Genomic DNA, 15,598 nt, shown 5'->3' with positions numbered 1-15,598 from the left:
CCGGCGGTGCTCTCCCCCCTGTCCGCCCGCCGGGCCGCCGCCGCCGGGGCCCACGGGCTGCTGCCGGCCAGACCGCTGCTGTCCCTGGGGCTGCTGCAGCTCATCCTGGGCTGCTGCATGGTGGCGCTGAGCTTCGGGGCGCTGTCCCTCAGCGGCTCCCCGCAGGTGAAGAACTCCTGCCCCTTCTGGGCTGGCTCCTCGGTAAGTGGCCCGGGGAGCTGGGGGCGGCCGGGCAGCAACAGCTGCTACTGACACAGCCATGGGACGTGACACCGAAGCCTGGATCGTCCTTAGGCCGACTAGTCTGTCATCTCATATAGTGTCTGATGCCTGCTTGCCTGCTCTGTCTATAGCTACCTATGCCACCTAGCCAATCGATTAGCTATCACATGTCTGATCAGTCTAATCTGTTATCTATCTAGCCACTCTGTCAGCTATCACATATCTGATCGCTTTAATCTATGATCTATCTAGCCAATCTATTAGCCATCACATCTCTAATCTGTTATGTATCGGATCCATCTAGCTATCTATTAGCTACCACATTTGATCAATCTAGTTAATCTCTTAGCTATTACATGTCAGAACAATCTAAGCAATCTATTCTGTAGCTAGCTAATCTATTAGCTAATATATTTTTGGGGAAATTCTATGGCCTGTGTTATACAGGAGGTCAGACTAGATAACAATGGCCCCTTCCGGCCTTGGAATCTATGAATCTATATATCTCTGTAATGTATCTATGTAGCTCTCTATGGCAGAGACGCTGTCTTCTAGTTGTTTGTAAAGTGCCTCAGACATTTTAGGCACTTCATACATAATAATAATAAATTATCTGTTGCTGCTAACATTCACAGGGTGTTAGGCTTTTCAGCATAAATTTTGGATTTAAGGGATTAGCTCCTCTCTTTTATTGTAGAAGATTTACTGAATTTAACAAGACTTGCAAAGTGTGATCTCAGGCCCTAATCCTACAAGGAGCTTTACACAGCCAGACCCTTGCAATGCCATTGATGTTCCAAATGGGTGCAGGGATCTTCCAACACAGAGCTCCTTGAAAGATTAGGGCCTAGGTGATTAGAGCAGGGGAAAGGGAAATGGTAGTCAGGATGCTTGGGTTCTATTCTAGTTCTGCTTCTGGTTTGCAGTGTGACGTTCAGCAAGCCACTTAACCTCACTGTGTGTCAGTTTCCCTGTCTGTAAAATAGGAAGATTAATAATTCCTTACCTCAGAGTTATGTCATCAAGAGTGTTCATTAATGTTTGTAAAACACATTGAAATCTTCAGATAAAAGGTGCTATATATATGTTAAGTATAAAATTACTTTTATAACAAATTACACCCTTCATTGCCAATTTACAATTCAGTTATCAGAAGCTATATATAACTTTGTTCAGTAAAGAAGCTAGAACACAATTTTGTATTGCAGAAATAATAAATAGTAATATAAATAATATTTTAGACTGTTGTCTATAGGTCTTACTTCAGTAGCAGCACATACCCTAACAAATAGATTATTACAGAAGAATAAACAAATATAAAGAGTAGGCCAAATTGACATTTTATAGCTGATTATTTTAAATGTTTTTCCTTATAAAATCTTAATCAGTCTCTCAAACCTTGTATACAATAAGAAACAACACTTCCCACCTGTAATAGTATATGCACATATTGCATGCAGCATTTTCCTGCATTTTAACACTGCTACTCTGACAAGACTGGATAAATAAATAGTGATATTCCTAGAAAAACTGTAAGGGGGAGGGAATTAGGATTTTATTATGGACAGTAAGGCAAGTTATTACTGCTGTTGATTTCTATTTAAACTTCACTTTTTCTGTGCAAGTGATTTTACATAGCAATTTGTACTAGGGCATGAAAGCCCATATTATAAGTCTTACATGTAAAGGAACAGAGACAAGTTTACTGTGGAAACCTAATGAAGATCCCTTCAACTCTAACCTTCCCAAATACATGTATGCGTAGTCTTTCACATATTTACTGCTGCAGGTAGTCACAGCCTTAGACCCTGAAGTAAGGAAACAAATGCACTGTCCATGCTCACTATACCTCCTTTTAAACACCTGTAACTTTATTAATATAGTTCAAAACCAGATTGCTTCAAATATGGCTAAAACAGTGTCCCATTTAGGACTGCATACAAACCAAGCTTGCACTTATGCAACAAATTAGTTTTTAAATTACTCGAGTGCAGAATAAATATGTGATCCGTTGCTCAGTGGAAAAATGCCTTTTCCCTCGTGTTCCTACAGCTCCAAAATAACATTACATTCGACCATGAAATTTACCAAAATCATTGTATGTATTTACATGGGGAAGATGGACCAGAGCCCTCCAGGAACTAAAAATAGTGGTAGCAAATTCGCTCGGGTTGTAACATCTCCCGAGAGGTACAACCACCTGGAAAGGTTTGCATATAGGGATTCAAACTGGATTCTCTAGAGAAAGGACTTTCTCTACTATGCTTTCACCTTGAGAATAAATGTGCTTGCTTAGGAAAAGCTGTGTGATGCCTTATAACTGTGGGCAATTATGCTGTTCGTAGCATCTGAAGAGAAAAGCGAAGCAGGCATACTTAGGCAGTCTGACTCGCTGGGAAATTCACAGTGTAGGCAGGGAACCGTGCAGCCTCGAAATACTCCAGTCAGAAGGGAATGAGATGTGTGTCTCCGCCTGAGAGAGATGATGGCCGGGGAACCAGGACCCTAAAAGTAGATGCTCTTATAGAATCATAGAATATCAGGGTTGGAAGGGACCTCAGGAGGTCATCTAGTCCAACCCCCTGCTCAAAGCAGGACCAGTCCCCAACTAAATCTAAGTTTAATCTGGCTGGACCACGGATGGTAATATGGGTTCAGTTGCCCTGAACTGTGACAGACATCAGTGATGCGCTTTAATTATAACATGATTATCGTGCACTTAGATAATTCACAAACTATTTTGTTACAAAACTGCAAAGTTATGTATGTAGTTTTGAAAGAGGAATGGTAATGTCAATGGATGTTTTGGCCAAATCATGTATGCACATGTGCTAGGCCAGATTCATCACCAGTCCAGAAGTCATTGGAGTTATAGAAGGTATTTACTTATTTAAAAATGCTAATGGGTGCAGATCCATTTGCTCTAGCCTACCCTTTTCTGGTGCAGGCTATAATCTTGAAGTTCTATGTTCATTAACCTAGTCACATTGGCCCAGATCCTCAAAGGAATTTAGGCTTCTAGCTTCCATTGATTTCAATAGGAGTTAGGAGCCTAAATTACTTTGAAGATATGAGCCATTAACTGTAAATTGGAGCGAGTTTCTGTTGTTTACAGGGCACAGCCGAAAATCTGTTCTGCCCTGCCTAGCTTCCCCCCCCACACACATATACCCACGCCCCCAATAATATGTCATTAAAATGTGTTGTCCTTTCAATTCTACAGCAGGATTTATTCCTGATCTGACTGAATGGAACAAGTTAAGTACGTATGTGTCTATAAATTTTAGCCATAGTTCCTTCAGAGTTGTTCTCTTGATTGAAATACTGAATTAAGTGGTAAAATAAGGCAACATAATACAAACATTTCTTTGTCTTTTGGCTTCCTTCCAGCAAAACGATTGAACATGACCATAACTTTGAAGTTAATGGGATTACCCACATATTTAAAATTATACATGTGTGTAAGAGGTTTGCTGGATAGGGGTCTAAGTTAGTAGAAACGTTGCTTTGTAGTCAGCTGAGGAGGTTGAGTTTACTGAAAGATTAGGAAAAAAATGTTGTGTACATTTCTGGAAAGTTGTGTATATGGACTAAAAAGTAAAAAGAAGGACAATGAGAAAAAATCTGATTATGTTATTAGGTAAGACATCATAAGTGAAGTGTCTTATCAACATTGGCTCTGATTCTCCACCCATGTATGGCAGGGTTACACTGGTATATTTCTCCTGAAGTCAGTGGAGTTACTCCTATATGAGAGGACAGTTAGACCCACACTCTTAAACAAGGAGTTCCTTCTAGAACTCTAAAGTTAACAGCTTCTTTCAATGTATTAGTGTTGGGTGATGAGGACTGTAATGGGGCTCTGCGCTTCAGTCCTGCATAATCGTTTTTTTGCTGTTTCAGGTGATTTTGTCCGGAATCATAGGATTAACTACGTGGAAGAGACCAGTGGTACTTTTGGTATGTATCTGCTAAAATGTGTTGTAAGGGAAATGTCCCAAGATGCTCTTGGTATAACAGAGATACTGGTAAAGAGGTTAATTTCCTTCCCCTTTAAAAAATGCTGGAATTATTGAATGCTCTATCAATGCACACAAAGGGGTATATTCTTCTCTCTGTGCACACAGCTCTTGTTAGCAGTAATAGGAGTTACGGGACTATACTGAGGCCTGGTCTACACTAACCCCCCCACTTCGGACTAAGGTACGCAAATTCAGCTACGTTAATAACGTAGCTGAATTCGAAGTACCTTAGTCCAAACTTACCGCGGTCCAGACGCGGCAGGAAGGCTCCCCCGTCGATGCTGCGTACTCCGCTCGCCGAGCTGGAGTACCAGCGTCGACGGCGAGCACTTCCGGGATCGATCCGGGGCACTTCCGGGATCGATCCGGGATCGATTTATCGCGTCTTAACCAGACGCGATAAATCGAACTCAGAAAACCGATTGCTTACATCCGGACCCGGATGTAAGTGAAGACGTACCCTGAGAGAAAGCAATACTATTGTAATTTTCACAGAGCTTTTCACATTCATGTAGGTATTTCCTAATAAGAAATTATAGGTTTAGAATAACCATTCAAATCTTTGTATCCTGTGTTGTTTCCTGGCCCTACATTTTTTCCATTCTGCTTTGTCAGCACGCCAGCAGAGTATATAATTTGTCATTTGGGGATAATGCTATTGAAGTTTCCATAAAGGGAGAGGTTTCAGGACTGATCACTCAGCTGTAATATACCGGTGCCTACTACTACAGCGGAGAGGTCACCCTAAATATGACTGTCTTATATAATTTGACTTTGTTCTGCCACAGATATTTAAGAAATTAAGATATCACACTCCTTAGACAGAAGTAAATAAATGTACAGGGTATGTAAGCTGTAGCTAGATATAAACTAACTCAAGAGCTCTTTGTGTCTATGGGTCTTGACGTCTCAGGGGACTGGAAATAGGATATGAAGCCTTTCATCACTAGATTGCTGTTTCAGCTCTGTTCCAGGACAAGAGTAACCAAAAGTGCCATATGACACTTTTTTGGCGGGCTGTGTAAACTGGGGTGGTCTCAATCCAGCTCCATTGGTTGTCTAGGAAGACATGCCAAGGACTGAATAGGTATGTAGAGCGAATTACTTTCTCACATTGGTGGGACAGTGTGTAACTTGCTCTGCTGCTGTCTATGTCGTTCCAGTTCTGTGAATAAATAGAGAAGTTCAGTATCCAGGGCTCTCAATCTGGCAGTTTACACAAGCACTAAATTTCTTTAAAAATAAATATAAATGCCATCTGTCTTTAAGAATTTCAACCCCGTAAGGAGCTTGGTCTTTCTGTATCTGAAAAAAATGATTACCTCAATTGCTGTCTACTACAGCTCTTTCTTATCTCCTTCTCTTCTACTGTCTAATCCTTCTTTCATATCCTCCTTTCTATAGCTTACATGGATCATTTCTTGTTGTACCTGAGCACTGAATCAGCACATTTACCCTTTTATTTACATTCATAACAAGTACGGCTTTTCAGTATTTTTCATTTTTGTATGTGTGTATGTTTTATTGAAGTGTGATTAACACCCCCACCCCACCCAGATCCAGGACAGAAAGTTAATGGTTCAAAAAGCATCAACATTCATACCACATGGGTTCTTTAGTGCAGATGGATTGATTTCATACATTTTCAGTTTTCAAGACTTCTGTAGAATTTAGATATTTTTTTGAATTGGACACCAGTGCCATTCCAGAAATCTGAGAAATCAAGACGGTATCAGGTATATGCTTTGAATTGCCAGGGGTTGTATTGCATCACAGTTTATGTTAGCATTTGCACCATCTATGTGAAGAGATTTGGGACAGTGTGGAATAGTTATAACATTAGTTGTTGTTGGGTTAATGATGATCATTATTCTTTCTTCTATAGTTATGACAACATGAAAACCCTCTCTTATGCTCATAAGATAAAAACTTATTATCATTTTTCTTTTTATGCATAACTATGCTTTGAGCTGCTGTTTCTTCAGATAATACTCTACTATTTTAAGTGCTTTTAAAATTCTCTCTGGTTCCTGAAAAACAAGTGCTGCAGTTGTCTTGAAGCTTCCAAACCAAATGTTAAAGGTGATGAAATTGTTTAATTTGATGTAGATTAGAAGCTCTCAAATATAGTAATTAAAAATTGTCCAAAGAGCTATTTGGGCTTATTCTTTTCATATTAATAAAATAAATCTTTATTTCCTACTGACTGCTTGAATTATTCTGCTTCTGAAGTTAGTTATCACCTAGCAATATTTAGGCAATCTTATAAAGGACCACGCATTTTTCTTAACTCTCCTTTCTACTCACATGTTTAGGTAAATGTCACTGCCTCAGTGTTTTATTTGTATGTGACCAAATGAGGATAAATTTGACACAGGTTTTTTAGGCCCCATCTATACTATAAACAGAACTGTGAGGGGGACCCAGTGTGACAGGGTGGCTTGTCCTAGGGGCTGGAAAGCCTGGTGCTAAGCCAACTTGATCACAGAATGAGTCCCACCTGAGGGAAATCATGCAACTTGCCACAAAGAGCAGAAGGTGAATACAGTAATGGGAAGGAGAGCCTGGCTTAAGTGATGATAAAGAGCTGGAGTGAGAGCCAGGTAGGAAACTTGGAGCAGGAAGGAAAGCTTTCCAGGAAGGGAGGCCTGGGAAGAGACCCTGACTAACCAGAGAAGTGACTGCGAGACCTGGAAGAGATCTTAAGAGGCTGGGTAGGAAGTAGCCCAGGTTAAAACTGCAGCACAGGTAAAGGAGCACACCTACCTGGTCAGTACAGGGCCCTGGGCTAGAATCCAGCATAGAAGGTGGTACTGTGTTTCCCTACCAGCCCCAAGGAAGGAGGTGTACAAGCCCCCTGCAAAGGATATGGAGCCCATCAAGGGAGCTAAAGGCTAAGCCAAAGACAGGCTGAGGAATTGCTCAGATTGGGTGGAAGGATTTTGTTTCTGTTAAAGACATTTTTAGACTTTTAAGTTTGGCCAATGGTGACCCCAGAATGGGTAGACTTAAGATGGTAACCTGGCTGGAGGGCCGAGTTACTGACAAACTGCCACTGTGCTGGAGTGACCATTGGCAGGGGGTGCTGACCTAGGGAGAGAGATGCTATGCCATGCCTGGCCATGAGGGAATGCCTAGTGCTGAGTGAACTGATTTACACTCAGTTACAAATTTGCACCACAGTTGTCCCGTCCCCGTCCCACATTCCTCTGTTTAGATGGGAGCTGCTTGTGATCCTGAATCATGGAGATCGTGATGCAACCCAGGCTTTAGCACAGATGGGGAACATAGTAAAAAAATAAATAAAAAGGTAGCTCCTATACACACTACACCTATGTTGTAACTGCGTTCCTGGAGATGGGCCTATTTGTAGAGTAGGCAAGGCCTTCCATGGTGTATCAGTGTAGATGCTTTGGTAGTCTGAAACATACTGTGATTTTAGCTTTGAGTCTTTCAGTTCTTAGGCTCAGTCACCAAACATCTTTGCAATTCAGTTTTTAGCATTTGACGAGTAGTTTTCCTGTTTTTTGGGGGTGGGGGTGTGGGGGGGGGGGATATTTCCCCCAAAGTTGGCTGGAGATGTTGGCTTCCACAGTACTGAGTTAGGCATCGCTCACCTCTTTATGGAAACTATTCCTTCCTGTCATGAGCTCCTTCCTGCCATGAGCTCTTACATTTGACCTTTAACTGAAGTGTTCCTTTCTAAAATCACATCAGTGGCTCAACTGGTTGGGTAACTGACAAGCAATGTGGTCAACACCCATCTCTAACGCGTCACATTGGTCGCAGCAACAAGATCCTCAGTCCTTACGTGTGCTCTCTCTTGCTCTCTCTTTCCTGCTTGTGGTTAGCCAGTGGTTTTTCATCTATGGCCCATACATCACTGGGGCTTCATGCAGCACTTTCAAATGATCCCTGTAGCTGTTTGTGTCCTATTGGTGAAAGCATCTATCCATTTTCAAGCAGTGATGCATAATGTTAGTTGCAGTCCTGTTCAGGATGCTTTCTAAGACTTTTCCTTGGCTTGTCGAGCAACTACAATAAACTGCTAAAATCACACACATCTCTGCATACTCTGTGGCTGCTTTGTAACTCTTATTGTTTAAATTTTCTCTCAAGGAAAAAACAAGCCTGTCTTCAAATATATGGATGACGCTGCAATTGGAGGAATTGCAAACACATGAGAGGACAGAACCAAACTGCTAAGTGACCTGGAAAGATTAAAGCTGAAGGCAATGGAGGGAGATTCAGTAAAAATAAATAAAAAGTCCTATGCCCAGGGAGAAGAAATTAACAGTATAGATGCAAACTGGGTGGCTATAACTGCTCCAGGCAACTCCACCAAACACATTACGGTTCTTCTAAAAAGTGACTGTAAAAATGGCATTGCATGCTTCTGTATGCAGTGCCAGTCAGTGATTTCCATTTCAAATGTGCTCAGCTTTAGAGGTCCTTGATTCCCTACTCGCTCACCTGCTGGGGCAGGGGCTGCTGGAGACCTAGGGTTCCCAGGGTCTGGGGTTGTAGGACAGCCCCTCCCTGGGGACTGCTCTGGTTCACTACTCTGGAACAGCCCTGCCATGTGGACTGTCCTGGGGCTGGGGACCTTGGATTCCAGTGAGCTGGGAGTTGGGTAGCCTTGGGAGCCAGCGGGCTGGGAGTCTGAAAGCCCTGAGATCGTATATATGGCAGAGCCATCCTGGAGCTGCAGACCTTGGCAGCTTCTGACTGAATTTGACATTCTTCTTGTCAATGTCAGTTTCACTCAACAGCTGCCAGTCCCAGTTAACATATTTCATTTTGGAAACAGCATGTCAGTGTTTTTGGAGCACCTTTTGGGGGGAATTACAGTTTTAGAAACATTTGGTCTCAGTCCAATTTGGAATGCAACAAAATTTCAAAATATCAAAACGTCTTACGAACTGGAAATCTCAAGTTTTGGCCAACTCTAGTCAGCATACAAGTAAAAAAAGATATTTTTCTAATTATTTACCCTGCAAACTCAGTCTGGGTTCTGAAAGTCAACCTGGGTTCTTTCCAACTTTTGCAGTGTAACTAATAATTTGGAACAGTTTGAAATTTTTTGTTCAAAACATTTTCAATTAAAAATGTTTTTTTCCCATCAAAATAGAAATCTCTGCAAGAAGTTTTTGCTTTTGATTACATTTTCCAAGTTTGTGTTTGAAAAAAAACCAGAACTGAAACACTTTGGGGTTTGGGTATTTTTATGAAAACCTGAAAATTTGTGAAGAAAAGCTTTGATGAAATGTGTTTGAAATATTTCACAGGAACAAACATTATTTCCTGACTAGCTTTAATAATAAAGATTCTGCAGGGCAAACAATGTTCTTAGTGACATCTGTGTATCTTCATTGCCTTGAAGAGATTTGAACCAGAGGAACAGAGTGGAATTAAATAAACAATTCTGTTTATTTGATATAGACTCCACCTTTCTTACTCTTATCTATGTAGGCGCTGTGCTAACTGGAGGGAGAAGCAGTGAAAATGGAAGCTATGGACATAGGCCCCAATCCTGCAAATGCCTATGCAAGCACTTAACTTTTAAGCACATAAGTAGGAGCTCAGACTTAAGCATATGTGTAAATATTTGTAGTATTGCGGGACAGGGTGAAGTGTTTTTGTGCTCTGTGCTCATCTGGATTTAGGAAGTAAATAACTGAAAATATTACTAAATTAGTTAAGTATAAATCTGACTCCTTCCTCCTCTGCCATCCAGAACGCCTATTGATATCAAAGGGAGTTGGGTTCATATAAAAGCTGCAAGACTGATTCCTATATGCAATAATAAATATAATTTAGATGTATGACACACTAAAGTATTTTACATGTAGTTTGAACTCATTTTTATATACTCAAATCATTCCACACTAAAAAAAAAAAATACCCTTCACCAATGGATTTTAGGAGTCTGGCTACTGCATCTAAAATATGGCATAATATTGCTTTCGAAAGAAATTATTTATTTGATACTTCTAAATTAGTATTTTTTGTCTTGAGCTTTATCACAAATCTCTGTATAATCTCTCAGAGTTCCCACGGCTAATGGGAAAATTAGCAAGATTATAATATTAGTGTTTGCTGTTGCAGCTGTGTATCTGAAAGAAAATGAATACATTGACTTGTTTTCTTTAGAAGGACGTTTATTGTTTATACTGGTATAATATTTAATGATTGTGAAAGAAGCATTTTTATTTCATTTACTATCAAAGTGCTTGTTTGGGCCCTGATCCAGCAATATGTTGTGTGTGTGAAAGTCAGTGCAGCTCTATGCCGGTACAGCAGGCTACCTGTGCATGGTGAAGTGCCGGGTTATGGCCTTATCTTGTAAGTTATTTCTGTCACTTGGCCTGTTCCTGCTCTTGTTGAAGTCAGTGGCCAAACTCTCATTGACTTCAGTGAGAGCAGGACCGGCCTCATTGACTGAGCGCATTTAGATCCATCCTGTGTGTATAAGTTCTTTTTTGCTGGAAAAATCATTCAACCAAGGCTTTAATATAATGCATTTTATTTTCATATAGTCTAATTCATACAAAAGTACCACAACACTTTTCACAGCTTTGTACAATCCATACATATCTAGTACTAAAAGGATTAAGGGCAGTAGGCCAAACTGGGCATGCAGCTGATGCCAGAATTTGGCCTGCTTCTATTTTTATCACTGCAGTTCAAACTTAGTCCCATGTATTTTGACTTTTAAAATAGCTTGTTTATCTTTACTAGTGTCTTCCATATGTTAACTCTCCTTTATTCAAATAAATTTGCCATATCTGACTGCAGAGAAAGTGGTGCTACCTGGGTTTGATGCATAGCCCTACTTATCCTTGTGTACTGAGATCCAGGGTCCAATTAGCCCATATAAAGGGCTTCTTTTTTCCTTGGGTATCTGCATAGTCCAAGTTAAATTTAGCAGTAAACAGTCATAGAATAATTTGCTTGAAAATTGTAATCAATTAGCTAAGTGTCTTGGCACTTTCAAAAATTTGCTCCAACCCACGTTTAACCCAAGTCAAGTTATGGTCATGTACTAAGCCAAGAAATACTAAGAAGTGAGGGTATTTCAAATGTCTTTCTGGAACTTATCAATCAAACTTCACTATTTTCAAGATTAAACTGCTTCCTGATGCTTCTTCTCACCAAGAAATGCTCATTCATCTCCAAAAAAAATATCTTGGACACTGGTTTTTGGAGTGCAGACTTTTTGTTGTGGTGTTTTAATGCTTGCAAAATGGATGGAGCATTACAGTGGGTAATATACACCAAGCTGTGCAGGGAGCAGGAGGAAGTGAAATGGATTTGCTTCTTCTCTGGACCACCTTTGATAAACTCTTATTTCTACACGCAGGTGATTGTTAGTGAACATCATAGTTGAACTTCTAGCCATTGTAAACAGAACGCCTCACTGTCACAGATTGGATATAGTAGCTAATTTCTATAGTCATAAGAAGATTCTATGCATGTAACAAAACCCAGACCAGAGCTGTCTCCATGTAAACTAGGATTTATTGAGAAGACTTTCCAAAGTACTTGCTGGTATACTTTTTTGTACATGTGACAGAGTAAGATTTCTCTCTTTGACTGATCCTTAATTATTGGTTTTTAACTTCTGAATTTCATTACTCCTTCTGAAACTGGAAACCTGCATTTGAAACTAGGAGGAAAGGGTTAAGCTTTTACTGACCAAGATATGATGGCTCAGTTGGATTCCATGCAGAATAAGCAATTGAGTACTAATGTATCCTTGGCATTGTCTGTGTCGAAGTTAAGGTCACTGAAGACAATGAATCCTGGCGGATTCCAGTACCATGCTGAACAGTCGGTCCATTAGTTGCTCCAGGAAATTGGCATGGTTTTCATCTGAGGCCTGTAGATCACTGGGAATGTTTTTGTTTGTGAGGTGGAATATCTTCTGTGTCTGAGCTTGAAGGGGGAGATGAATACTGTTTCACCTTCTCTTTTCTCCTTTTGACCTCGTTCTGAGGTCTTTCATGGCTTGTCACCATGGACAAGTAACGGCACCCCTCAGTGCCTCAGTTTCCCCATCTATTAAGAGGGAATAATGATACTTGCCTCCCTTTGTAAAGTGTCTTAAGTGCTACTTAAGAGCTAACTATTATTATTTCTTTAAGAAACCTTAATTCTTGATTATTTTTTTTTAGACTTTTCCTTGAAGTGTATGTCATTTGTTTCTTTTTATTTTAATAAAGGCAATAGAATCTGAATGACCTCACTTTAGATGGACACATTTCACAAAAAGGGTCTTAAGTGACACAGCTTAAAAAAAAAAAGACTTCCACTTTTTTTAACTTGCTATAGATAACCCCATTTTAAGGGATAGTTTTATTTGGCATTCCACCCCCTTTTTGTGTGTGTGTGTGTGTGTGTGTGTGTATGTGGCAGCACTCTGGGTTAGATGCACAAAGGGGACTTAGACTCAGTGTTGTAATACTTAACTTTTAGGTGCCCTGCTGCCTAGTGGAATCTGCAGTCCTGAGTGAGGTGCCCAGGCTGCCTAGAGAATGCATGGGGAGAGTTAGCTGCCTAATTATGGGATTCAAAGAAGCCGATGAGCTGGGTGTGAGTTCGCCTAAGGTAGCCAATAGGAAATGCTGAAGAGAGGAGTGTCCCTAAGCCCCTAAGGGCCTGAGGTACCTAAATCCAGGCTGGAGTGAGACACCTATCTCCGCTTGAGATTCACAGCCATGAAGCCTCTCCTGGAGTAAGGTGCCTAAACCCTTTCTTGCTAAAAACAATGGGGGGTAGTGCTCTCCCCCTTGTAACTTTTAGCCCAATGGTCAGGGTACTGACCCACGATGTGCAAGACCCAGACAGACCTGCCCCAGAACACCCTATAGCCCTGTGGTTAGGGCATTCACCTGAGAAGTGGGAGACCTGTGTTTAAATCCCTATTCCACATCAGGCAGAAGGGGAAACCAAATACGTGTCTCCCACATCCTGGGTAAATGCTCTAACCACTGGGTTAAAGGTTATAAGTGAAGTGGCAGCAGCACCACCACCACCTCCTCTGGCTGTTTTGTTAGGGGCCTGATTTGTTAGGCAGCTTCTGAGCAGGTCTACTGTATCAGGACTTGCAGGTGAGGTAGGTGAGGCAATGCCTAGTTTGAGGATCCCATAGGGGCTTAGGTGGGAGCGAGGTGCCTGGACTGAAGTGGCTGTGCTTATGTCCCAGGGTCAATTTTTTAGGTGCTTAAGGGACTTTATTCCTAGAAACTTAAGAGCTTAGGGACTTTAGGAGCTTACAGGGTTAGGTGGCAGCAAAGCAGGGATTTTGAGGGTCTAAATATTGGATTTAGGCACCTAAAATGGCATTAGGTACCTAAATTCTTTTTTGGAACAAGGCATTCTTTGTAGAGTCACTTTGTTTTCTCAGTGTAGTGAGTCAGTTTTGCTTGGTGTCTGTGTGTGTTTCACATGGCAACAGTGGAGTGAAAATAGGAAAATTCAAATATAATACTATAAAAATTGGCAGGAGGTCTCAAGGGCAGGTATATTACATGGAACTACTTTTAACTCATTTATTAAATTGGCTAGGTTTCCAGTGTTCCTGTAGCAAATGGAGTTTAAAAGCATATTTTATATAAGATGTCTATGTGTTCTTTTATGTTCTCTGATTCAGTTTTGAGTTGAGGTAATTCAGGTAACCTTGATGAATGTATAGGAAGTGGGCATTGATTCAATGCAGCTCTTAGCATGAATTAGTTACAAGAAATGTTTAAATCAATTCAGTATTGGAGTGGAAAACAAATAGATGATTTTTTCTTACGTTCTTATGATGGTTTTGCAGATCAGAAGCATTGTCTGTTACGTGAATGGAGGGATTCTATTTTTGGTAGTAGAGGGGAAATAAAATATTAGAATTGAAATTCTTTTAATATGTCTGTTTCCTAGTTGTATTACATCAGATACTTTGAAGTATTTGCCCTGCAAAACAGTTTTGAAAATTGCCCGTGTTGAATAAATGGTGCTGCAAGATGTTTCCGCCTCAAATATCCTAATGAGCCAGTTGTGTTGAAATGGAATGGAACTCTACAAATCACTCTTTGCACCTGCAGGATCATCTTTCAACTAGTCCGGATGCTGGCCTTCTAGGGCTTTTAGACAATTTGCAGGAATCTACTGAAAATCTCTCTCTCCCACCAGTAGAAGGGGTGCAGGGTGAAGGCTCTGGGATAGAGTTTGGGTGCTGGGTGCAGGCTCCGGGCTGGGGCAGGGGGTGGGTGTGCAGGAGGGGTGCAGGCTCTGGGATGGAGTTTAGGGGTGGGAGGCGGTGCAAAGGGAGGGGGTGCAGGCTTTGGGAGGGAGCTTGAGGGCAGGAGGGGGTGTGTGGGAAGGAGGGAGGGAGTTTGGGGATAGGAGGGGATGCAGGGGTGAGGGCTGTGGGTCTGAGGATGAGGGGTTCATGATGCAGAAGGGGGCTCAGGGATGGAGCAGAGGATTAGGGTGTGGGGGGATGAGGGCTCGGGCTGGGGATGAGGGGTTCATGATGCAGGAGGAGGCTCAGGGCTGGGGCAGAGGATTAGGGTGTGGGGGGATGAGGGCTGGGGCTGAGGGGTTTGGGGCGTTGGAGAGGCTCGGGGCTAGGGTGGAAGGGCAGGGTAAGGGCAGCCTGTCTTCCCATTAGTGGATGGGGGACGCTAGGACCCGGGGGCAGCAGACAGCAGTTGCTGCTGGCTCTGGCAGTACAAGCAGGCAAGGGAGAGGCAGGCAGGGAGGGGGGGTCCACGGGGGGGGACGAGCGGAGGGGGGGTGGCAGGTGGAGGCCGGGGACCCATCCAACCCGCTCCCTGACTGCCCCCCCCGGACTCCTCTTACCATTCTGGCTCCACGTGTAGGCAAAACACGCTGCCCGGTGGGTTGGTTTGTGTGTTACACAGGGCTGCAGACAGAGGGAGGGGGGAGCAGGGGAGGGCTCTGGCTGCTGGAGGCCAATGGGAGCGACTCAATCGGCCCAGCCGCCCAATCAGCAGCCGCACTCTGCATGGAAGGGAGGGAGGGAGGCGAGGGAGAAAAAAACCCGGACATTTTAACCTTGTTACCAATTCCTCCCGGACGGCTATTTAGAGACGCAAAAGCCGGACATGTCGGGAAATACAGACGGATGGTAACCCTAACTAAACACCAAAGTAACCAACTATTTCTTGCAGTGCTAATAAGAGAATATTACTGTACCTATAGGTCTCTGTACTTGACCTGCAGGGCATATAGTCTGCTGCTGTACAGACTCTGAGGAAAAAGGGGTAGACAACAAGTTTTGCACAAAGTTCATGTCCAAAATAATTGACAAGGTCAGTCCTTTTTGATGAGATACCAGGGAT

At 42.1% G+C, this 15,598-nt stretch overlaps 1 protein-coding gene across 1 annotated transcript in view; it reads left to right on the top strand.

The window, feature by feature from the left end:
• Positions 1 to 3: 3 nt before the first annotated feature.
• The window catches only part of FAM189A2 (family with sequence similarity 189 member A2), a gene marked incomplete at its 5' end in the record, with an annotated part of 44,181 nt that continues 28,586 nt past the window's right edge, over positions 4 to 15,598 (top strand). Inside the window, 2 exons of the mRNA XM_024200191.2 lie at positions 4 to 201; positions 4,126 to 4,182. Coding sequence (XP_024055959.2) covers positions 4 to 201; positions 4,126 to 4,182 — 255 coding nt within the window. The remainder of the gene's footprint in view (positions 202 to 4,125; positions 4,183 to 15,598) is intronic.

This window comes from Terrapene carolina, unplaced genomic scaffold (genome assembly GCF_002925995.2).
Source record: "Terrapene carolina triunguis isolate 2854851 unplaced genomic scaffold, T_m_triunguis-2.0 Scaffold113, whole genome shotgun sequence".
NCBI lineage: Eukaryota > Metazoa > Chordata > Testudines > Emydidae > Terrapene > Terrapene triunguis.
This window is presented reverse-complemented; position numbering and strand designations above follow the sequence as displayed.